The 24,660-nt window shown below is 37.7% G+C and overlaps 1 protein-coding gene across 1 annotated transcript; it reads right to left on the bottom strand.

Moving 5' to 3' along the window:
* Positions 1–4,849: 4,849 nt before the first annotated feature.
* LOC137942842 (tryptophan N-monooxygenase CYP79A68-like) lies at positions 4,850–23,093 on the bottom strand. The gene is made up of 4 exons (XM_068788576.1): positions 22,050–23,093; positions 18,976–19,053; positions 5,093–5,247; positions 4,850–5,015 (listed from the first exon to the last, which is right to left on the bottom strand). The coding sequence occupies exons 1-4, from the start codon at positions 23,091–23,093 to the stop codon at positions 4,850–4,852; spliced, it is 1,443 nt and encodes a 480-aa protein (XP_068644677.1).
* Between the last annotated feature and the right edge of the window lie 1,567 nt (positions 23,094–24,660).

The following is a 24,660-nucleotide window of genomic DNA, read 5'->3' as shown; positions in this document are numbered from 1 at the left end:
ATTTCATGGAATATTGCATAAAGCATGGTATATACCAAACATTCTCAACTCCTCGAACTCGAAAAAATGGTGTTGTTGAGAGAAAAAATCGTACCTTAATTGGAATGGCTAGAGCTATGATTTATGCAAGGTAGATAAATAAATTACCAAGTTTAATTTAGCCACTGGAAAGAAGGTTTGTCATAATCAATGCCATAACATTGTGTATAGCCTTGAGCAACAAGACGAGCTTTGAACCGAGCCACGGACCCAACCGGATTATGTTTCACCGTAAATACCCATTTGCAACAGACAAGTTTCTTACCTGAAGGAAGCGGGACTAGAACCCATGTCTGATTTTCATAAAGGGCCTGCATTTCTTCATCCATAGCCGCCTTCCACCCTGGATGTTTGAGAGCCTCCTGATAGGACTATGGTATAGGTACGGGAGAAATAACCAATAGAAATTGACAAAAAACAAGGGATAGACGATGATGAGACACAAAGTTTATTATGGGATGAGAAGTAGAATGCATGGTGCATGATCTGGGCTCTTTTCTAACAGCAATAAGACGAGTATCATATTTTGGGCCAAAAATAATCGGAGAAGATGGTCTTACTTCGGTAGGATCCGACAACTCAGTAGGTGTGGTGTCAGCCAGTGTTTCTGGGGGCTAAGTAGTTTCTGCAGCACGAGGCACAACCGGTCGAGGAGTACCTGGTACAGAAGATAAAACTGGAGGAGCATTATCAGAATAATATGGAGAGTCTTCAAAAAATGTGACATCCCTAGACACAAGTAAACACTGAAGAGAAGGATTATAGCAAACATAACCCTTTTCTATGTGAGAGTATCCTAAGAAGATACACTTCAAGGATTTGGGATCAAGTTTACTGTGTTTTGGGGAGGAAATATGGACAAAACAATGATAGCCGAAGACTCTCAATGGCAGTGAAAAAGGATCATCATCAGGTAATAATAGAGAGTAGGGAGATTTTTTACCAAGAACGAAAGAGGGTAACCGGTTTATAAGAAAACATGCGGCCAATAAAAGTATGGAACTAGTATAGCATATAGTAAACCACGAACTACCTCAAGAATATGATGGTTCTTCCATTCAGCTACACCATTTTGTTGAGGGGTATAGACACATGATGTCTAATGAATAATGCCATTTTCTTGACAAAATGAGTCAAGATCTTTGGATGTGTATTCTTTGGCATTATCCGACCGAAGGTCTTTAATTTTTGTCCCAAACTGAGTGAGTACCATTGCATAAAAAAATTTAAATATCAATGGTATTTTAGAATGCTCTTTAAACAAAAATAACCAAGTGATACGAGTGAAGTCATCAATGAATGTAATAAAATATTTCACTTGAGAAATGTTGGAGACACTCAAGGGTCCCCAGACATCAGTATGAATTAACGAAAAAGGAGAGACACTTTTAATTTATGGATGAGGTGAGTATGTAGACCTCTGATGTTTACTCATTTGATATGCTTCACAATGAAGCTCTGACCGCGCTTTAGGAAAAATATGATGAAGAGATTGGGCGGACGGATTTCCCAATTGGTTGTGCCATGACCTGGTTTCAGTGTCGCAGGTGTATGCAATATTTATTTGTGGCACATCCAGGTAGTAGAGCCCTCCTTGTTCACGGCTTCCACCAATCTCCCGCTTCGTTGTAAGATCTTGAAACACACATGAAGTGGGTGACAATGTAATAGAGCAGTTAAAAAGTTTGGTGATCTGACTAACCGATAAAAGATTCAAAGGGAAAGTAGGAACGAAAAGGATATCAGTGAGCGAAAGTGATGGTGTAACAGAAGTGGATCCTTTCCCTTGAACTTTAGTTTGTGAACCATAAGCAATGGTAAAAAATTTATGTGAAAGACATGGAGAAACTAAGTATAGTAGATGTCTATTACCTGTAAGATGCTCGGAGGCTCCAAAGTCTATTATCCAGGATGAAGAGGAGACAGAAAACATACCTGAAGCCATGGTGGCAGCGGTTGGTGAAGATGTAATTGGGGAGGACCCCATCACGGTCTTTGTTGAATTTATGTAAAAGTGAAATACTTCATTGACATCAATAACTTGTTGTAATCAAAGTACATGAACCTCTATTTATAATAGAGGAAGGTAGTAGAGTCCAATTACAATACAACTACCCTTGTCCCGATTACACCCAAACTAACACTTAAAGATAAGCCCTAACATAACTAAATAACTCAATATAGATAAAAGACAAACATAAGTCAAACTAAAACTCTTCTTTGATGTGACCATAAGATAAGATACTTTTGTGAGTCCTTCTTGATCTTCCAACTGATGTGATAAGGATGCCAGATCATGGTAATCATTGTGGGTCCTACTTCTTAGAGGCTTGGGCCCATCTTTTGGGCCTTCCTTTTTCGTGTGGCCCATCTTATAATAATCTTAGATATGTGGGCCTTCCTTGGTCGTGTGTGCTTGAACTTAACTTCCAACACTCCCCCTTAAGCTGGGGTGAGAGAACAACATGAACTCCCAGCTTGTTGCAAATGATGTGTAGATTATTTTTGTATAAAATCACACATATTCCAATATGCCTTCATCTTCCAACATTCCCCCTCACGTTGTTGCGTCCTTCCATGAGGCCCTGCTAATATAATATAAGTGAGAGTAAAAATCACTCCTAGCCTATGAGCCATTACTTTATACTCCAATCCTAATGCTGGATGTAGGACACACTCCATCTTCTATCGGTAGTGTGCCTATTGGCATTTCTCTGAAGTGTCCACCACCGTGTCCCTCCACAGGACAACGACTCTCAAGTGGTAGGAGTCATAAAAACCATTACAGGGAGAGGATAACATAAATGTAATAATAAGTTCCTCCGTCATGGTTTCCCAACCGTGATATTCTTTAACATGGCCTATCATGGTTTCTCAACCGTGATATTTTTTGACAGGGTATCTTCTAGCAAGGTTTCCCAACCATGATATTTTTTTTTGATAGGGTCCATCACGGTTTCCCAACCGTGATATTTTTTGATAGGGTATCCTCCGTCATGGTTTCCCAACCGTAATATTTTTTGACAGGGTAAAATAAATGATGATATGAGGCCACCTCTTCTTCAATAATAATGTCCTCAAAGAGACATAATAGCAGTAGCTGTATATAACACGACCATCTTCCAACACATATAACATGAAACAAATAATAAACTTTGTAAAAGAACCAATGACATAATCCGATATAAAAAATTCTTCTTAGATGCACAAGCTTCATCTTTTGTGCTCCCCCTTTCTTGAATATTTTGGTCACATAAACTTATTCACAACATATGAAATAAGATACTTCTTTCCTGAACTTCTTCTACTTCTCCCACTCAAGCTGGGAGGTAATGGCAGTGATCCCAGCTTGAACCAAATATTATAGATGTAGCAATAGGCCCAGATAACAGAGATGTATAAATAAGCCCTCAAAAAAGGGAAAAGTGAGATATTTTCCTGATATATCAACTCAAAAAGTGACACAAAACAATCGGCTTAAATTCGGATTTTCAATGTAACAGAATACCAGCATGACCTTTGATTCTTCCAATGTAAATATTTTTTTAAATATACATCAGATTAACATAAAATTTTCTCATTATGAAAGTAGACTTAAATAAATTTCATCCAAGTATAATTTCTCTTCATAAAATATAATTATCAGAAGATAAATAATCTGATAGATTTCGGTCTCTGTCATCTAGCAAAACTAAGTATTGTTTCTCTTTTTTTTCCTGAATGACCATTGACTCTTCCAAGAAAAATATCTTATTATAAAAACATCATACCAATAATTGGTTATATAGGTAAGAAAATAGACTTAAGTATCTTTATTTTGATATATATTTCTCCATATAAAGTCTCCTTCTTGATAGCATAAAATACGTCGGAGTTTGAGGCTTTCTACTACAGTTCGAACCTCTTTTTCAATCTGACCTTTTCTATTTCAAATATCAATTTCTCTTTGTAGATAACTCAGATAAAAAATTGGTTGAATAGGTAAAAGACTAGACTTATAGATATTTCTTTTGATATATATTTCTCCATATAAAGTCTAGTTCTTGATAGCAAAAATTACCTCTGAATGTGAAGATTGCTGTTGCTGCTCGAACCTTTTTTCAATCTGACCTTCACTCATTCAAATATCGACATCTCTCTGTAGATAACTCCGATTGGAACAAATCATTTTTATTTGGAAAGTACACTCAAATATATTTCCGTCAATATATAATTTTCAATATTAAAAACTCATTATAGAGGTAAAAATGCAAAGAAATCTATAAGTATAGGGACTGAAAAAATAACTACGAACCTAAACTTAGGGTTTAGGGTTTAGAGAAAAGGATCATATTACCTCCGTGAGTTGACCAAGTCAACTCACAGAACCTGCTTTGATACCATGTTGAATTTATGTAAAAGTTAAATACTTCATTGACATCAATAACTAGTTGTAATCCGAGTACATGAACCTCTATTTATAATTGAGGAAGGTAGCAGAGTCCAATTACAATAAAACTAACTTTGTCCCAATTACAACCAAACTCTAACACTTAAAGATAAGTCCTAACATAATTAAATAACTCAATATAGATAAAAGACAAACATAACTCAAACTAAAATTCTTCTTTGACGTGACCATAAGATAAGAAACTTTTGTGAATCCTTCTTGATCTTCCAACTGATGTGATAAGGATGCCAACTCATGGTAATAATTGTGGATCCTACTTCTTATGGGCATGGGCCCATCTTGAGGGCCTTCCTTGGTCGTGTGGCCCATCTTATAATAATCTTAGATATGTGAGCCTTCCTTGGTCGTGTAGGCTTGAGCTTATCTTCCAACAGTCTTCATTTTCAGGAATAGTTCATAGTCTTCGTCAGTAAAAGTATGCTTTGCAGTTGTTGTGGTAGAGTACTCTACTTTTGTATCACTCACTAAGGCTTGGTTAACCTTATTCTCATTAGCTTTATAAGATCTTTCGCGAGAGTGGCCCAATCTACCACATACAAAGCATTCTTTTAGATGAAAACATGTGTCTCTAGTGTGGCCATATCCCTTACATTGGGTACATACCTTCCCATCTGTTCAGTCAAAACCAGTCCTTCCACCTCTTCCTCTTTCTCCTCTATAAAATCTGCCTCGGCCTCGGCCTTGTCCTTGGTCAGATGGTGTGCCACTATGTCTAGAGTACATAGAGGATGGTATTTCAATAGTAGTGGGAGATACGTCTGGAATACAGAGAAGTGTAGCACATACATCATCAAAAGTGGGAACCGTGGAAGAGCTAAGAAGGTGAGTCTTAGCAACTTCAAGATGCAGTTTAATGTTAGCAAGGTATATGGCAGTTATCAAGGCCTCTTTCAGTTTATCTTGGATAGAGATATTTGTAGAGGTTGGCTTGGCAAGTTTCCATTCCTTAAGAAAGCCTTGAAAGCGGGCCAAATATTCATGTATATTGTCTCCTTGTTTGGTGGTAAGCATCTGTTGTAAAATATCATATGGCCTTTGTAAGTTTTCGGAGCTTGAATACAACTTGGCGCATGTCTCCCAAATTTATTTAGCCATCTCTACTGAAGGACATTATGGGAGACATGTTCTTCCATACTGTTGATCATCCAACTAATAAGCAATGTATCCTCCTTTAACCATTTGGTATGAAATATATCATCTTCATCAATATGTGGTCCACGGTTGGTGAGATGACCAACTAGGTCCTTTGTAATAAGAAACCGACAAACCGATGTGGACCAGTTCATAAAATTCGATACCCCCCCTTGTAAGGGTACAGTGGTGATTATGAGTATGTCACTCTTGTGACTCATATGATCTTCAGCCATAGTAGACAAATCAAGTAAAATAGTTCTCCAATCAAGTAATCAACATATGACCAACTGGAAGGCTTTAACCAACTCGGTTAATGGAGATGCTTAGCATAAAAACTAAGTAAATAATTTTAATGGATAATAACTCATAAAAGGCTCAATATCATCCTTATTTATCCCAAAATCTTGTTCCCACAGATTTATAAAAAAAGTCCAATATGCACTGGTCTCTGTCACATTATTGTGTGAACCGACAAAAAATGCCTTGATAATCTCCTATAATCAAAGATAATCCAAGATGCAAATATTATCATAATTTCATAAGATGAAAACATGGATAAGGACATCTATAAAACACTTCTTAATACTAAAAACCAGTACCATAAATTTAATAATATGATAAATAAATACTTATCTCATGAGCTTCAATCTTGCTTCATAAGGAGCCTTCTATGAGCAGCTTTTAATCATATCTTCATAGAGCATAATGGGGATCCTAAATTGGTAGGTCCGATAACATGTTGAATTTAGGACCCCATGAATAATACCTCCAACAAGGGGAGAGATAAATAAAAAAGAGAAAAAGAGAAAAGCTTTCGGGTAGCGAGAGAAGAGAAGGAAAATAAGAGAGATTAGAGAGAAAAACTTCACACAAGAGAGGAGAAAAAAAGAAGTAACTTGCTTGAATAATTCTGAGTTACAATCATATCTATTTATAGTTGAGGAGGTGATATAGTCCATGTACAACTAACCTTAGGACTCCTAATTACATTCTAACTAGAACTAGAACTCTCTAAGATAAGCCTATTATGATAAGATTACATTATCTATTTAAGAGACTAATTTAACTCAACCAAAAACACCTTCTTTAAGGACGTGAATCAAGCTAGAGAGCCAGCTCTTGGACTTGTCTTGTGGGTCCCACATGATCTTCCAGCACATGCAGATAGAGATACCAGCTCGTAGTATCTTTGTGGTCCACTTGATCTTCAAATCATCTATTTAATTCCAGCACATATTCCTTATCTCTTAGCTAGAGCCACTTTGTATGAGGACTCTTGTTGACACCTCTTGAGCTCATGGTGGGTCCCACCAACTTGTGGGGCCATGGTGGGTCCCACATTGTAACAATATTATTGACATCGAGTTGGTGAAGATGTCATCCTTGAATAGCGAAAATACTCAGTAGAACACATATAGTAACTAGCTTGGCAACTAGGGCAAACGCTTGCAGTGCCATCAGACTAAAGCTTCACTTTGTATACCCATTTGCATCCAACGGGTTTCTTGCCGGGTGGAAGAGAGATAAGTGTCCATGTGTGATTAGCTTGTAATGCTTGAATTTCATCATGCATGGCTTGATGCCATTTAGGATCCTCTAGCTTCACTTTGTATGGCATGTAAGAAACCAGTTGGTTCTTTGGTAATGATTAATGAATTGGAAACAGCTTTATGAGAGTTGGATAACTGGGCATAAGAAAACACGAGAGAGAGTTCATAAGGTATACTTGATTTACGACGCCAAAAGCAGATGATTGTTTAACAGTAGGGTCGCTTCCACATGAAAATTTTGAAGGAAGTTGAGTAACTTAATTGGTCTGGTAGATAGGAGGTGAGCATAGGGTGGCAAGGGAGTGGGAGAAGGTATGTTAAGGGAAGAAGCATTATCAACATTTACAATTTCATGACTTTCTGACTAAGTAGGTGAGTGTTGTGGACTCAATAGCACACTGAGTCACTCAAAGATGGAGGCAATGACTTCACACAAGAGAGGAGAAACAAAGAAGTAACTTGCTTGAATAATTCCGAATTAAAATCACCTCTATTTATAGTTGAGGAGGTGATAGAGTCCATGTACAACTAACCTTAGGACTCCTAATTACACTCCAACTAGAACTCTCTAAGATGAGCTATTATGATAAGATTACATTATCTATTTAAGAGGCTAATTTAACTCAACTACAAACACCTTCTTTAAGGACGTGAATCAAGCTAGAGAACCAAATCTAGGTCTTATCTTTTGGGTCCCACATGATCTTCCAGCTCATGCAGATAGAGATACCAGCTCATGGTATCTTTGTGGGTCCCACTAGATCTTCAAATCTTCTATTTAATTCTAGCACATGTTCCTTATCTCTTAGCTAGAGTCACTTTGTATGAGGACTCTTGTTGACACCTCTCGAGCTCATGGGGGGTCCCACCAACTTGTGGGCCATGGTGGGTCCCACATTGTAACAGCATTATTGACATCGAGTTGGCGAAGATGCCATCCTTGAATAGTGAAGCACTCAGTAGGACACTGTTATGGTCCTGGGTTAAGTACCTATGTCTTCCGCTCCTAACAGGCCGGTCTTTTGGGTAGTATTGGCTAGGTGCTTAACATTTGGTATCAGAGCGGGCTCCCACGTCGCAAGTTCGAGTCCCGGGGCGCGCAAAGGCTGGATTAAAATTACTGGTAGGTTTGGAAGGGGCGACCTAGCGGAGGGGGCGACCTGGAGAACTGCGAAGGGGCACTAGGAGTAGGCCGCCGCTAGAGTAGGCCACCGGGTTGGGCCAGTGTCGTTACGCCGCCGTGGTCATCGGCTCACGAAGGTGGGGTGTGATGTTATGGTCCTGGGTTAAGTACCTATGTCTTCCGCTCCTAACAGGCCGGTCTTTTGGGTAGTATTGGCTAGGTGCTTAACAGACACATATAGTAACCAGCTTGACAACTAGGGTAAACGCTCGTGGTGCCATCAGACTAAAGCTTCACTTTGTATACCCATTTACATCCAACGGGTTTCTTGCCGGGTGGAAGAGAGATAAGTGTCCATGTGTGATTAGCTTGTAATGCTTGAATTTCATCATGCATGGCTTGGTGCCATTTAGGATCCTCTAGCTTTACTTTATATGGCCTGTAAGAAACTAATTGGTTCTTTGGTAATAGTTAATGAATTGGAAAAAGCTTTATGAGAGTCGGATAACTGGGCATAAGAAAACACAAGAGACAGTTCATAAGGTATACTTGATATTGTGACCTCGCCAGAAGCAGATGATTGTTCAGGTCATGACGGTAGGGTCGCTTCCACATGAAAATTTTGAAGGAAGTTAGTAACTTAATTGGTCTGGTAGATAGGAGGTGAGCATAGGGTGGCAAGGGAAGAAGCATTATCAACATTTACAATTTCATGACTTTCTGACTAAGTAGGTGAGTGTTGTGGACTCAATAGCACACCGAGTCACTCAAAGAAGGAGGCAATGACTCACCGAGTTCATTAGTTTTATATTTCATATTTTATATTGCTTTAAGTATAATTTTTCATTAAGTATGTAAGGAGTATGGACGTAGGGGCAGAAATATCATTTTTAGCCCTAAAACACTTATGACGTCAAACATTATTTAAAGGGTAAAGAAATAGAGAAAAGGCAAGCATTGATTATTAGGTTAAACATACTTGGAGTTCTCTTTGACGAGCTCTAGGCTTTGGAAGTCTCCCTTGATGATCTCTAGGTCAAGGTTCCCTTAGAATCTTCATATCTCTCTACCATTCTTGATTACTATTCCATTGATCCATACCGAGGAAGAGAAGGGATTTTGCTGTCCCTTTTCCGAGTTCAAACAGAGGCTCCAACCTCTTTTTCATCACAAGCAGCAAGAGAAGGATTCTCCTTCTCTTTCCGAACAAGAATTGAGGTTTTCTCCTCATCCTACCACGAGCAACTCTAAAGCAGGTTTCTTCCCAACGTTGAGAGCAATAAGAAGCCAGGTAAGGAGTCTCAACCATAGGCTCTAGGGCTGTATGTTTTAGGGGTTGCAACCCTAACACGAGCAGCAGCAAGGAGGGATCAAACTTTCTTTTCCGTGATCCAAAAGAAGGAGCTTTCTTTTCCTATCCGACCAGCAGCAGTAAGGGCCCTCTGCCCTTACACTAAGACAGTAGATCAACCTCATAAAGGAGATTCTTTCCTCCAACCCGAGATTAGCATAAAGAAAGAATTTTTATCCTTCCTTACCAAGAGCAGCCCCTCACTTCCAGTGCTGGAGTCTCAAGTTCCACGCCGTGTTACTTTATCCATGACTAGGGACCGTTACAGTGAGTCTGGTATAGGGTCATCATAAAAGCCAGATGCTATGGGAGGAAGAAAAGTGGGAGTCCTATTTGCAGCAGAAATGTGTTTAAGAAAGAATTCTTTTTACAAAGAAAGTAACATCTTGGGAGATAAACACTCTATGTATTTCAACATCATATACTCTATATCCTTTGTGTACCAAAGAAAAATGCAACGGATTGCATGCGCATCAAATTTGGATGGTTTGTGGGCATGAGTGGAGGCAAAACATAAACATCCAAATACCCATAAATGTGAGTAATTGGGTACAATATTAAATAATTGCTCATAATGTGATTTACTTTGCAAAACTGGGGTAAGTGTTCCATTTTTTAGATAAGCAACAGTTAAAAATTGCATTCTCCCAAAATCTTTTAGGAAGATAGGCTTGAAAAAGGAAGGCTCGGGCCATGTTTAGCAAGTGTCAATGTTTGCATTCTGCTACTCCATTCTATTGCGGAGAGAGAATGCAACTTGTTTGGTGGACAATGCATTTGGACAAGTAGTTGGTCGCAAGAATAAATTCAGAGTCATTATCACTACGCACAATTGTCACCTTGGAAGAAAATTGGGTTTCTGCTATACTAATGAAATTAGTCAGGTGAGTCTGAGTTTCAGATTTGTGGCGCATCAAATAAATTCATCTGCATCTAGTAAAGTCATCAACTATGGTGAAGAAATATTGGGTCCCAAAAATAAATATAATTTGGTAACCCCCCAGATATCAACACACAACATTTCAAAAGATGTTTTACTAGAGATTATGCTCAAAGAAAATGACAATCTAGTATGTTTAGATAAGGGGAAGTCGTACAATTGTTTGAAATACAATAATTTTTTATTAAAAAAAAGAAAATGAAACAGATACTTTATAGTTTATTGAAGGTTGGAAAAACATTATACTTATGAGCTAAGAAATCCTTCCATGTGAACCTTGAATAGTCATGTACGATGAGGTGAGATACTTCCTGTTTAGGCATAAGGTTTGAGTAGGTCCAACTAAGTCCATGTGAATTAGTTAAAGATGATGAGAACTTGAAACTTTGTTTTTAGATTTGAAAGAAATGTTGCATTGCTTTCCAAGTTGGCAAGCATCACGAAGCCTCTCTCTTAAATTTTTTTGATCTAGTAGTCCTCTCACTAGGTTCTTTTTAACTAATTTGTTCAACTAATATATTCCTATATGTCCAAGTCTTTCGTGTCATTACTTTGCACCCAAACAAATGACATTATTTGAGGAAAAATTAACTATGGTAACTACATAGAAATTCCAATTTCTTTTTCCCCCTAGAACTAGTTCATCGTTTTAGTTCTTTACTAAGCATTTGCCCTATTAAAATAAGACTTTGTTTCCCATTTCATAGAATTGATTAATGCTAAGTCATGCATCAACCCTTCTACATAATACACATAGGATAAGAAAGAGGTTGAAGTACCGATTTTACCAATTCCTTTTATGGTACCTTTGTTATTGTCTCCAAAAGTTACGTAACCTCCATCTTTGGGATTGATTTCAACAAACTTCTTCATATCATTGGTCATGTGCCTCGAGCAACTGCTATCCAAAATCCAAACATTTTTTTATGCCTTGGCTTGAAGACAAACCTCTTATGAAGTGGTAGACTCCTCATCATTGTCTTCAATTGCCAAGAGTCCTACATCATTTTCTTCTTCTTTCGAGTGGCTAGACTCTTCATCTTATAGCATCCCAAGCTGAGATCAATGTTAAGCACCTAGCCAATACTACCCAAAAGACAGACCTGGTAGGTAGTGGAAAGCCAAACATTGAACCTAGGATCATAACAGAAGAACACAATCCACCATCCTCTTGAGATGCCACCTGGGCCAACCATCCATCGCTATTTAATGGAAACAATTGTGGATATTCTATGGTAAGAATAAAGTTCTTTCTTCAATCCATGGATTGAGACATTCAACTTGTAACCGAGAATGGACCATTTGAGCCAAAAAAATCTAGAAAATGTCATCTTGGTTGTAAAGGTATATAATTAATTAACTAGGGAACACAAGGAGCAAATCCAAACCAACTCCAAGGCCATAAATCTCTTTTTATGTGCGTTACGACCAAATGATTTCAATAAGGTCTCCACATGTAAGACCCCTAAGAAAATTTGGGAAAAACATGGGGTTACACATAGCAACCACTAGACTAAAAATATTCTAGGATCAACATTTTGATAGGCCAATATGATGAATTCAAAATGAAACTGGGTGACTCAATAGCTGAGATGAACTCAAAGTTCACTCATATTATAAATGAGTTGAATATCTTAGGAGAAGAAATTTCCTTGTATAGGACAAATGACAAGCTTCTTAAGGCATTTCCAAAGTCATGGAACATGAGGAAGATAACCATTCATGAGAATGCTAACTTTAGAACCATAAAGCTACTTGGAATTCTTCTCGCATAGGAGATGGAACTTGAAGATGTAGAGGATGACCAACCTAAGAAGAAGAAATTTCACTTAGTGCCAAAACATCTGCAAGAAGTAGTTCTTGAGAAGAGAGCTCAGTTGAAATAAGTTTTATCATTATATATCTTCAAGGAGTTTGTTAGAAAAAGAAAAACCTTAAAAAGGGCCAATTTGGAGCTCAAAATCATAAATTTCAAGAGAAATTTGATGTTTGCTTTGAGTGTAGTAAACCAGGACATAGAAGGAAAAAGTGTCCTAAATTATAAAAAAGAATCCCATCTTGAAGCAAAGATCTAAAGAACAACAAGAAGAAAGTTTGGATCTCATCTTGGGATGCAATGGAGGAAGAGTCTAGCCAATCGGAAGAAGAAGAAAGTGATGTAGGACTCATGGGTTTTGAAGAAATTGATAACGAGTCTACAATTTCCGAAAAGGCAAGCGACTTAGACTATGAGCATGAACTTGAACTACTTTTGGAAAAATCTATTCATAGTCTAAATAAATATAAATAAATATAATGATTAATTATATGAGATTGCAAAGCTCAAGGAAGAGTTAATTGTCTTGAAGGGGACAATTGAAAGCCACATAACTAATGCCTCAAGACAATTGATTGATAGACAAACTATCATGTTATAGGCTTGCTTTTGAGAATAAGAGCTTAGACTTAGAGAAGCAAGTCAAAACATTGTCTCTCAATTCCACAGCCAAAAGGAAAGTTGGGAAGAACAGAATAAAGAAAAATAAGTTCTTTCGCATTTCTCATATTAGATGATACTATTGCAATGAATTGGATCACTATGCCCACATTTGAAAATTTAAGATTAAAAATGGCCCTTAAATGGGTCTCTAAGGGTTATCCCAAAGGATTTGAAGATGTGAGTAAACCTGACCATGCATACAAATTGAATAAAGCATTATCTATGTTAAAGAAAGCCCCAAGAGCGTGGTATTAAAGACTAAGAAAATTCTTAGAAAAAGAATGACTATAATAGAGGAAGCATAGATAAGACTCTATTCAGTAAGAACCATGATCACGACATGAGTATCGTTCAAATTTATCTGAATGATTTCATATTTGTTTCTACAAATCCCTCTCATTATGAAGAATTTTCTAACGTAAGGAAGAATGAGTTTGAAATGAGTTTAATGGGTGAACTCACATTCTTCCTTGGACTTCAAGTAACACAAACTGAAAATGGCACATTCATAATTCAGTCCAAAACACAAAGGGATTGCTTAAGAGATTCAACATTGAAAATCTTAAGTAAATTTACAAATACATGCGTTCATCCTTGAAACTAGACTCGGAAAACTCCGGTAAGCCATAGATAAAAAATTGTATAGATGCATGATAGGATCCCTACTTGACCTTTCAGCCAGTAGATGAGGTATAATGGTCTTAGTATACCAATGTGCTAGATATCAATCCAATCATAGAGAATCTCACTTAGTGGTAGTCAAAGAATTTTTCGTTATCTACTTGGGACACCCTATTTAGGTCTTTGATAGTCAAACTCTTCAGCCATTCATGTAGTAAAACCTTTTCTTATTCCCATGAAAGCATGACACTTCATTTTACCCATTTCAAATAGTGCTACCTCTTCCTTTTAAGTGAACTTTTCCTATGACAAGCATTGACTTGATACTTTAGTTGCACGAAGAGGATTGATGGAACTTATATTTCCATATAAATGGGTCACATTTATATTTCACATGTGAATGGAGGAGATTAGTCCCATTGTTAGTACACATACTAACAAATCTCAAGCAAGTCAATGGCGGGGAAGGGGAGAGGAATGAGGATTGTTCAATAAATCTTTCTATGAGTTCTTTGAAAGAAATAATTCATATTGGTTTATGAGACTTGTAATTTAATTCCAATTAGCGTATTTTATTTTACTACCAAATTATTTTAAAATAATAACACGAATAAGCAACTTTTCAACTTAATATCACAAATACTCAACTTTGACTTGTCAACTACACATGTGTACAGTCAAATGTGACATTGAGAATTGACTGCTTACATGGTGCCACATCAACACCAAATAATCAAACAACACATCACCCTACCACATCATTGGGAAACGACATCATCCTCTATGTAGGCTTCCTGATGATGTACCGGGTCACACGTCATGAGAGTCTTTGGGTGCTTATGTGACCTGACGACATATCATCACGTAAGCAGTCAAAGCTTACATGTCACTTTTGACTGTACATATTGTAGAATTTAGGATCTCATGAAAGGAACTTTAGATCAACGAGGAAGAGAGAAGGACAGGAGGAGAAGAAGGACGTGGAAGGAAAGAGTTTGGATTAAAGGAGAAGAGCTTTGTGTCAAAGTGAAAGCGAAGGCTGGACGAATTTGTGGAAAGAGAGGAGAGTGCTTCAATGCTTTACCTCTTAGCCAATGCCTTCATTTATAATCTTTACAATGCCCTTAGGGCTACAACTTGATGAAATAAAAGACATAAAAAGAACACATATTTACACCTCTATGCCATCTTTAAGTGACGTATCATATTTCACACATGTGCAACTCCTTTGACGTGTGAGTTTCTTGCCTTGAGCTTGTGGGCTTGAGCCCATCTTCCAACACTCCCCCTCAAGATGGAGGAGAAAAGACATCATAAATACCCATCACATATAAACGATAGGATTTTAGATGTAATGGGTTTAGTGAGAATATCAGCTACTTGCTCTTGAGATGACACATGTTTGAGAGAGATTATTCTTGCTTGAAACTTCTCCCGTAGAAAATGACTATCCACCTCAATATGTTTCGTTCTTTCATGAAAAATTGCATTTGAAGTAATATGAATGGCTGCTTGATTATCACAATGCAGACCCATGGACCTTTTTTTATAAAAACCTAATTCGGTAAGAAGGGTCCTAACCCATAAAATTTCACTAACAGTACGGACCATTGCTCTCTATTCTACTTCGGCGCTAGATCTTGCAACTACATTTTGCTTCTTACTTTTCCATGTAACCAAGTTTCCTCCAACCAGAGTACAACATCCTGATGTAGATTTTCAATCATCAGGTGATCCAGCCCAATCTGCATCTGAGAAGCCTTTTATGTTGAAGTGCCCATGTTTTTTATACATCAATCCTCTTCCTGGAGCTCCTTTCAGGTAACGTAATATTCTCTCTTAAGCCTGCCAGTGGGTAATTTGTGGTTTGTGCATTAATTGACTCACCATACTTACATCATATGATATGTCGGGCCTAGTTACCGTGAGATAAATCAGTTTTCCCACAAGTCTTTGATATTTGCCAATATCAATATCTTCTTCATTTGTGTCACATAATTTTACATTTGTATCCATAGGTGTGTCGACTGGTCTACAACCCTTCATTCATGTTTCTCAAAGGAGATCCAAGACATATTTCCTTTGAGACAATATTATCCCATGTTTGGATTAAAGAACTTCTATACCCAAAAAATATTTAAGCATACCAAGATCTTTAGTCTTGAATTCCTGACATATCATCTTCTTCACCTCTAGTATGCTTAGAGCATCATCCCTGGTTAAGATAATATCATCCACGTATACGGCCAATAATATTTTCCCTTTGACAGTATCTTATAATATACGGAATGATCAACCGAGCACCGATGAAAACCAAACCGTAGAAGTGTTTGACTAAATTTATCAAACCAAGCCCAAGGGGACTGCTTAAGCCCATATAAAGATTTTTTTAACCGGCATACTGACTCCCCCTCAACCACATAACCAGGTGGTTGAACGATATAAATTTTCTCACTTATATCACCATTTAAAAAAGCATTTTTAACATCCAATTGATAGACAGGCCATGATGAGTTATCAGCAATAGATAAGATGATGCGTACCAAATTCAATTTTGCAACAGGAGAGAAGGTATCCTCATAATCTTATCCCATAGCACTGCGTATAGCCCTTAGCAACGAGTCGAGCTTTAAGATGAGCAACTGATCCATCCGGATTATGTTTTACCGAAAAAACCCATCTACAACCAACCGGTCTTTTACCTTTTGGGAATGATGTAAAGGACCAGGTTTGATTTTCGTATAAGGTGTGCATTTCTTCATCCATAGCCGTCTTCCATCCTGGATGCCTCAAAGCATCCTGATATGACTATGGAATGGAAGTAGAAGAAAGAGACGCAAGGAACTAAAAACACTCGGAAGACAAGCGATGGTGAGACATAAAATTTGAGATAGGATGTGAAGTAGTACAAGAACGACGTTCCTTTCTTAAAGCAATAGGTCAAGTATCAAATTCAGGCCCATACATAGAAGGAGAAGGACTTACCTCTGGTGGATCCGACAACTCCACAGGTGAAGGTACGGCCGGTGCATCAGGGGTTGGATTAACTTCAAGATTGAAAGGCACAAGCGGACAAGGAGTGGTAGAAGGACAAGTCCATCCTAGAGGAGCATCATGGGATTAGAAGGAGGTGTCCTCAAAGAAAGTCACATCCCTAGAGATAACCATCCTCGGAAGGGTAGGATTGTAACAAACATAACCTTTCTGGATGCGAGAGTACCCCAAAAAAATGTGCCTCATATACCAAGGATCAAGTTTATTTTTATGCGGGGATGTAACATGAACAAAACACGTACATCCAAACACTTTCAAAGGAAGAGAAAAAGGATCTTCTCCATTAAATAACACAGAGTAAGGAGTTTTATGATGAAGGTAACCTATTAATAAAAAGCATGCTATAAGTATAGCATGAGGCCAATAGAAATAGGGTACCTTCATGGAGTAGAGGAGGCCCCCAGCAACTTCAAGAAGATGACGATTCTTCCTTTCAGCAACACCATTTTTTTTAGGAGTATAGGCACATGATGTTTGATGAATAAGCCCATTACTCTCACAAAATGATTTGAATTCATTAGACATGTATTCCTTAGCATTATCAGATCTAAGGATTTGAATTTTCTTCCCAAATTGTGTCAAGACCATAGTATAAAAATTTTTAAACAAAGGAAGAATTTCTGAACACTCTTTAAATAAATATAACCAAGTCACTCGGGTAAAATCATCAACAAAAATGACAAAATATTTAACTTGGCAAATATTTGAGACACATAAAGGTCCCCATACATCAGAATGTATTAGCTCAAAAGGAGTAGTACTTGTAGTTGTAAGACGAGGAGAATATGTACTCCTAATATGTTTACTTAATTGACAAGCCTCACAACTGAAATTAGAAAGTTCTTTTAAGGACGGAAGCAAAGAACGAAGTGAAGGGGTATACGGATGACCAAGTCGGTTGTGCCAAAGTTGGGCCTCAGATGTAGTGGATGATAATGCAGCTAATGGTGGAAGAGTGAAGTAGTACAAACCCCCCTTTACATGGCCACCACCAATCACCTGCTTCGTAATGAGATCCTGAAATACACAAGAAGACGGTGAGAAGGTGATAGAGCAAGTTAATTGTTTGGTTAATTGACTAACCGAGAGCAAATTTAAAGGAAATTGAGGGACAAACAAAACATCTTGAAGGGGAATAGATGAGGTAAGAGAGGAGGAACCTTTGCCAAGGACCTTGGTTTGGGTACCATTAGCAATAGTAACGAATTTCTAGGATAACAAGGAGATAAGGACTGCAATAAGTGTTTGTTACCTGATAGATGTTCAGAGGCCCCCAAGTTGATGATCCAAGAGGAAGAGGAAGAAGAGGAAGAAAACATACCTGAGGCAATAGTAGTAGCAGCAGTAGATGATGAGGGAATAGAGGATTCTATGAAGGACTTCATTTTATGAAATGCAACATAGTCTTCAATAGAAAGAGTCACATTTTTGAAGGATGATTCAACCTTATCTTCATGTTTCTCAACACTAACAGAGACTGGGTTAGCCGTGGCCCAATCAGGCTTGCCATGAAGTTTCCAGCATGTTGCCACAAGGTGGTTCTGACCACCATAGTAAGTGCAAAGTCGAGGCTCAGTACCGGAATTATTCGGACCCGTTCGACCACCTCTATTTTCAACCCCTCTCATAGTTCGACCCCCTCTCATATTTCTGCCCCATCCTCGGTATGATGAAGATGTACCCCGATTGCCAAAGAACATCGCTGACGCGGCATCAATAGGAGGGGATGGATCAAGTATCTGAAGTAATGTAGCACTAATGTCATCGAAGTATGGAAGAGCGTAAGAACTTAGAAGCTGAGTTTTTGCAACCTCAAGGTAAGGTTTAATATTCGATAAGCAAATGGCTATTGCCAAATATTCTCGTTGTCGTTCTTGAATGGAAATATCAGTGGAGTATGGCTAAGCTATTTTCCATTCTTGGAGAAGGCCTCGAAACTGGGCCAAAAATTAGTGAATATTATCTCCATGTTTCGTATGCAGCATATTTTTTAAGACATCATATACTTTTTGTAATGAGGCAGTACTTGAGTAAAGCTTAGCACAAGTGTCCCATATATCCTTGGTAGTTTCCAAGTGGACCACATTGTTGGCCACATGCTCTTCCATGCTATGGATGAGCCAACTTATCACCATGTTATCATTTTTAACCCACTTGTGGTAGGTCTCATGTTCTTCATCAATCGAAGGAGGAAATTTAATAACGTGGCTTAAGAGGTCACGAGTAATAAGAACCCTCCGGACCAATTGTGAGCAGCTCATGTAATTGGAGAGACCTCTTAGTGGAATCATAGTAATACGGAGTATATCACTCTTATTACTGTTGTGTCCACTCTCCATGATGAGGCAAGTCATATGTGGAGGTCAAGGGAAGGGGCCTTTTTCAAATAACAATTGCTCAATGTAATTTGAAGAGCTTGTGGACCAAATCAGTCACCAAAAAAGAGAACAAGAACCAATTTCTTTCACGATAGCAAGCATCAAATTATCAACAAATTTGTGCCTTTAGCAAGTGAGAATAAAATCCAGCCATCACTCAACTCCTCTTGTATTCTTAAAAACAAAGAGAAGAAGGAAGATGCAACCAGTTAGGCCTTAATCCAAACTCCAACACAAACCGAGAGATAGAAAAAAATATTTAGAGAAAATTTAAAGGCAAATCAAGATACTTGGAAGAAATTTATCTTCAGCTCATGGGATACTTCAACGTAAAAAAAAATTCAATTGTTGAAGTTCAAAAGAAACTACAAAGGGCAAATAACTGCTGGGATTTTAGCAAACATATAATGGGCATCCAACAACATAATGCAAACCCATGAGCAACATCAAAAAGGAGAAGTTACAACAACGTGTTCTGGAATTCTACCTCAAATGAGATTGATCCAAGTTACATAAAGGTAATTGAATCTCACTCATCAATCTTAATAAGTCGCAAACAGCAAATGATCTTGATCACGCTTGTAATTGATTTACAAGAAGATCAAGATTATAACATCAATTTAGTCATAAAAATAAATCTTCACAATATATAAAGATTTATCTTGACTTGATGTGATTCAAAGTTCAAGAAGAAGAAAAAGAGTAAAAAGGAGTATGTAAATAAGGAAAGGAAACAAAATGTAAATAAGAAGAGAATGAACTTATCTCTTCATGACTGAACTCCTTCTTTTACAACTTCTTGAACAGATTCCATAATAACTTCATCAAGAAGGATCCTAAACTCCTTGCTCTGATACCATGTAGAATTTAGGATCTTTTGAAAGGAAATTTAGATCAACGAGCCCCATATGACACCCGTGCAGGCGACTCAGCCTAGTTTGAACTGGACCCAATCTACTCTTAATCAGACTCTCTACCCATCCCTAGGGACACATGGAAACTCAATATAACATAAACAAAAAAATAATTCCATAGAACTTCAAAATTATTCAACATTTAAAAAATAATCCAACTAATTCTATAATAGATAACTAGTCCTAACAATGCAAAAACACACCTAAGTCCAAATTCACCGAACACCCCTGGTAGAGCCCCATATGACTTTGCAGTCACTACAAACCGTACCTCGTCAGTGATGGGGGTTGGGTTTCGTTGGCTAATGGACGCCCGTGCAGGCGACTCAGCCTACTTTGAACTGGACCCAATCTACTCTTAATCAGACTCTCTACCCATCCCTAAGGACACATGGAAACTCAATATAACATAAACAAAAAAATAATTCCATAGAACTTCAAAATTATTCAACATTTAAAAAATAATCCAACTAATTCTATAACAGATAACTAGTCCTAACAATGCAAAAACACACCTAAGTCCAAATTCAACAAACACCCCTGGTAGAGCCCCATATGACTTCGCAGTCACTACGAACCGTACCTCGTCAGTGATGGGGGTCGGGTTTCGTTGGCTAATGGACGCCCGTGCAGGTGACTCAGCCTAGTTTGAATTGGACCCAACCTACTCTTAATCAGAATTTGTACCCATCCTAGTAACTAGGGCAAACATAAGAAAACAAAAACAAAACAAAAAAAACCTTGTGGTGGATATTTATAACACCCAAAACTCCTCACCACATGGCATGATCATTCCATGACACTTCAAATTTATTCAACAACTAGCAACTTCATAAATCAGAAAATTAAACCAAATTAACTAAAATTAAACTAACAACTTCAGAAAATACAATATTCAATGGCATAGGAATCCCTAAACTAAAGTTAAACTTTACAATAATTTTAATTTATCTGCAATTGACAGTAAACAGTGAATCACAAAAAATCAATACAATAATTAAATAGTAAATCACAAAAAAAAAAAATCAATACAACAATTAAACAGTAAATCACAAAAAAAAATCAATACAGTAATTAAACAGTAAATCACAAAAAAAAAATCAATACAGTAATTAAACACAGTAATTAGATTCAATTAACAAAAACCCTAAAAAATCACCCTGCTAAATCGGTTTCTGAAATTCAAATTCGGGTTTGGAGGGTGAATAGGGCTTCGGTTTTGAGAGAAGGGGTGGCGAGAGAGTGAAATAATAGGGTAATAAGAGAGGGGGACCCTGAGAGGAAATTATAGGGTTCGGTTTTGAGAGAGAGGGCGCCGAAGAGATGAAATGATAGTTTTCGGTTTTGAGAAAGGGGCGACGAGAGGATGAACAGAGGGGAGCGAAAAAGAATAATGAGAGATGAGGTTGAGACGAAGAGAGAGCGGTTGAGGGGGGGGGGGGGGGGGGGGGCGCGGGGGATGTCGAGGGGCGAGTAGCGGCGGCAGCGGCTAGAGGAGAGGGGTCGAGAGGAGACGCGAGGGGAAAGAAATATCGAGGGGGGGATGTCGAGGGGCGAGTAGTGGCAACAGCGGCTAGAGGAGAGGGGTCGAGAGGAGACGCGAGGGGAAAGAAATATCGAGGAGAGAGATTTTTGAGAAAAAACTTAAGTGAGGGTTTATGTGGCAAGAAATTAATAAGATTTTTTTATTTTAAATAAAATATTATTTAATATTTTATTTAAGTGACGTGGTAGCTTATATGGCAGATGACGTGGTAAAATAGTGACGTGTCAGACGACGTGTCAATGTAAGTTGATTGCAATGATGATGTGGCAACACATAAGCAGTCAAAGCTTACGTGTCGCTTTTGACTGCCCACATAGGCATTTGACCGGTCAAAGTTGGGTAGTTTTAGAAATATTTTGATGACGTCAGTATTTTTGAAAATAATTTATTTTAAATGGGTATTTAAGTGAAATTCCCTAACAGAAACAAATGCGGTTCTTCAGTTCTGGCTAACTTACTGCTGTTTGTGCTTTGATTTCTTCCGTCGTAAGCAAAGGTTTCCCACTGCAGTCTTTTACGGAGATGAGAACATCAAGAAGATCCTCAGGCTCCTTTTTCAGTCCAATCCTCCATTCTTTTATTCTTTGCCCAGTCACCTTATCGTGGTACTTGTTCACTATTTTGATGGCCTTCTTAATGGTCTCCTCATGCCCATTCAAATCCAACCACCTCAAGCAAGGCATATAATCGGAGACGCAGAACGCATAGAGATGGGAGAGCACAGTGAAGAATGCATCGACGTGCTCCACTTCCTCCATTCCGGGCCCTCCATCTTCCCTCCCCTTCCCAAAGTATCTCTTGTTGAACATCATTTTCCTGATCACATTGCCACTATATTGCCTCACTACTTCCCTAACATCCACAACTGCACCCTCCTCTGAGGATTTGCACTGGCTGTACACGTATCTGACGAGGTTATCAGCCTCTTCGGTTCTTTTATCATGGAGCCACCGGAGTTTGGCGGGGCTCATGATCTCTGATGCCACGACCCTCCTCATCTTCTTCCACTGGTCTCCCCATGGTGCCACTGCAATGGAGAGATAGCCTCGGCTGGAATACTCCGTTCCCATTGTGAGCGGCCTGGATGCAAAGATTGCATCCTGCTTTTTCAGAAACTCCCGGGCAATCTCAGGACAAGTGACGGGTACCACATGCACATTCCCAAGCCTGACGCATGCAATGTTTGTGTTCATATCCTTCGTGAGTCTCAAGATCCACCGGAACGCCGGCCTGTTGAAGAAGATCTCCGGAAGGTTACCAAGAAATGGCCAAGGAGCCGGTCCTGGCGGAAGCCCAATTACTGACTTGCTCTTCTTCAAGTTATCAGATCTGAACAGCAAGAGGACGAAGAGAAAAGAAGCAACTAAGATGAGGCCGGTGGTGGGAAGCGTAGGCAGTAAACCAGCGGTGATGCCGCTGGTGAGGACGTCGGAGGAAGTGCCCCATGTGAGGGTGAGGAAGGAGGTGGAGAGAGCTTCAGTGGTGTTGTTCTTCATGGCCAACACTTGGGCCATGGGGGACTAGTATCGGTACAGAAGCGCAAGAGAGGGTGAGTAGCGCTGAGAGAGGAAGGTTAGTTTCCTTATATATATTTGAAACCATTGTGATGGTTTTCTCGAGAGACTGGGGGAAGCAGCTAGGAAATGAAGGGGACGAGGCACGTTTGGTGTTTGTGCTGGACGTGACCAAGCTAAAAGGTTACACTGGATTCTTCACAGTCAAAATTAAGGGGTGGATGGTCACGTTTATAATTTATGCATGTGGCGCCGCCTGGGGAAAAGTGGTGGAGTGCGGGAGCGTGTGGGGGATGTGCGGAATGTCATGTTTATACTTAGTTTATGGATTCCCGACCTTGTCATTCCTAATTAAACCCTGAAGGGATGGCGGACTTGGCAATCAAAGAACTTCCTCGCTCGGTTTGGCAACTTCAACAACATGTAATGTTAATGCATATATGGAGTCAAATGAATACTTCTCCAAATGAATTTTACAAAATTCATTGCAAAAAATCTTAAAACCTTCACAAGTGAATTTTCAATTTGTCACAAAATATTTTTATTTAATTTTTTATTTTTATTTTTATTTTTTTCTCTTTTCATTTGTCCTAATTATATAACTAATTCCTGTATTAACAAACCAAATAACCTTGTTGTAATACATTACTATTTGATAAGTGCTATAATAATTGAATAATTACAAATTAGGTAAGAAAATAATTGAATACATGATGATTTGTGCTAATTAAATAACCAATCGACCTATTGAATGTAATAACTAATTAATTATTTTAATGAAATAGATAGTAAGTACTTAACTAATTAATTGAACATATTCTAATTATATTATTACTAATTATTTGATTCAATAAATTTCGTCAGTAGAATTAATGGTGTCGGTTCAAACAACCAGAATGATATACTATTTCATTGTAACTAATTCTTGTTAATTAATTAGTAATCAATACATTTACTAATTGAATAATTACATATTAGGTAAAAAATAATTAAATACCTGATAATTTGTGCGAATTAATCAGGTAATTGACTTATTTAATGTAATAACTAATCAATAATTTTAAGGAAAAGTAGTAATTAATTAATTAATTTGATAGTTAATTAAACAAATTCTAGTTATACTATTAACTAGTTATTGAATTCAATTAATTTGGTTAATAGAATCATATACTATTTGATCACAACTAATACTAGTTAATTAATTAGTAATTAATGTGTCTACTAATTTAATAATAATTAACTAGGTAAAAAATAATTAATCACGTGATGATTTGTGATAATTAAATCACCAATTGACCTATTTAATGTAATAACGAATCGGTTATTTTATGAAACATGTAGTAATTACTTAATTAACTAATTAATTGAACACATTATAATTATATAATGAATGAATTAATTGAAACATTAATTTTTTTAGTACGATTAATTATATTGTTCATTTTCCTTTTATTTTCCTGATTTTTAATAATTAATTACTTTTTTCCCCTTATTTTTATATTTTAATTTTTTATCTTTTTCCTGTTTTTTCTTAAAAATTTTCTTTAATTTTCATTTTCTTTACTCT

The sequence above is a fragment of the Aristolochia californica genome, unplaced genomic scaffold, assembly GCF_029961685.1.
Source record: "Aristolochia californica isolate CCGP_79_NKW_82.1479 unplaced genomic scaffold, dmAriCali1.0.hap1 SCAF_10, whole genome shotgun sequence".
NCBI lineage: Eukaryota > Viridiplantae > Streptophyta > Magnoliopsida > Piperales > Aristolochiaceae > Aristolochia > Aristolochia californica.
This window is presented reverse-complemented; position numbering and strand designations above follow the sequence as displayed.

Coding starts and splice junctions, on each gene's coding strand:
- LOC137942842 (XM_068788576.1), bottom strand. CDS start 23,093: ATGGCCCAAGTGTTGGCCATGAAGAACAACACCACTGAAGCTCTCTCC. Junction 5,248..18,975: donor GCTCACAATTGGTCCGGAGG/GTTCTTATTACT, acceptor TCTGTATTCCAG/ACGTATCTCCCACTACTATT. Junction 5,016..5,092: donor TTGACTGAACAGATGGGAAG/GTATGTACCCAA, acceptor TGTATGTGGTAG/ATTGGGCCACTCTCGCGAAA.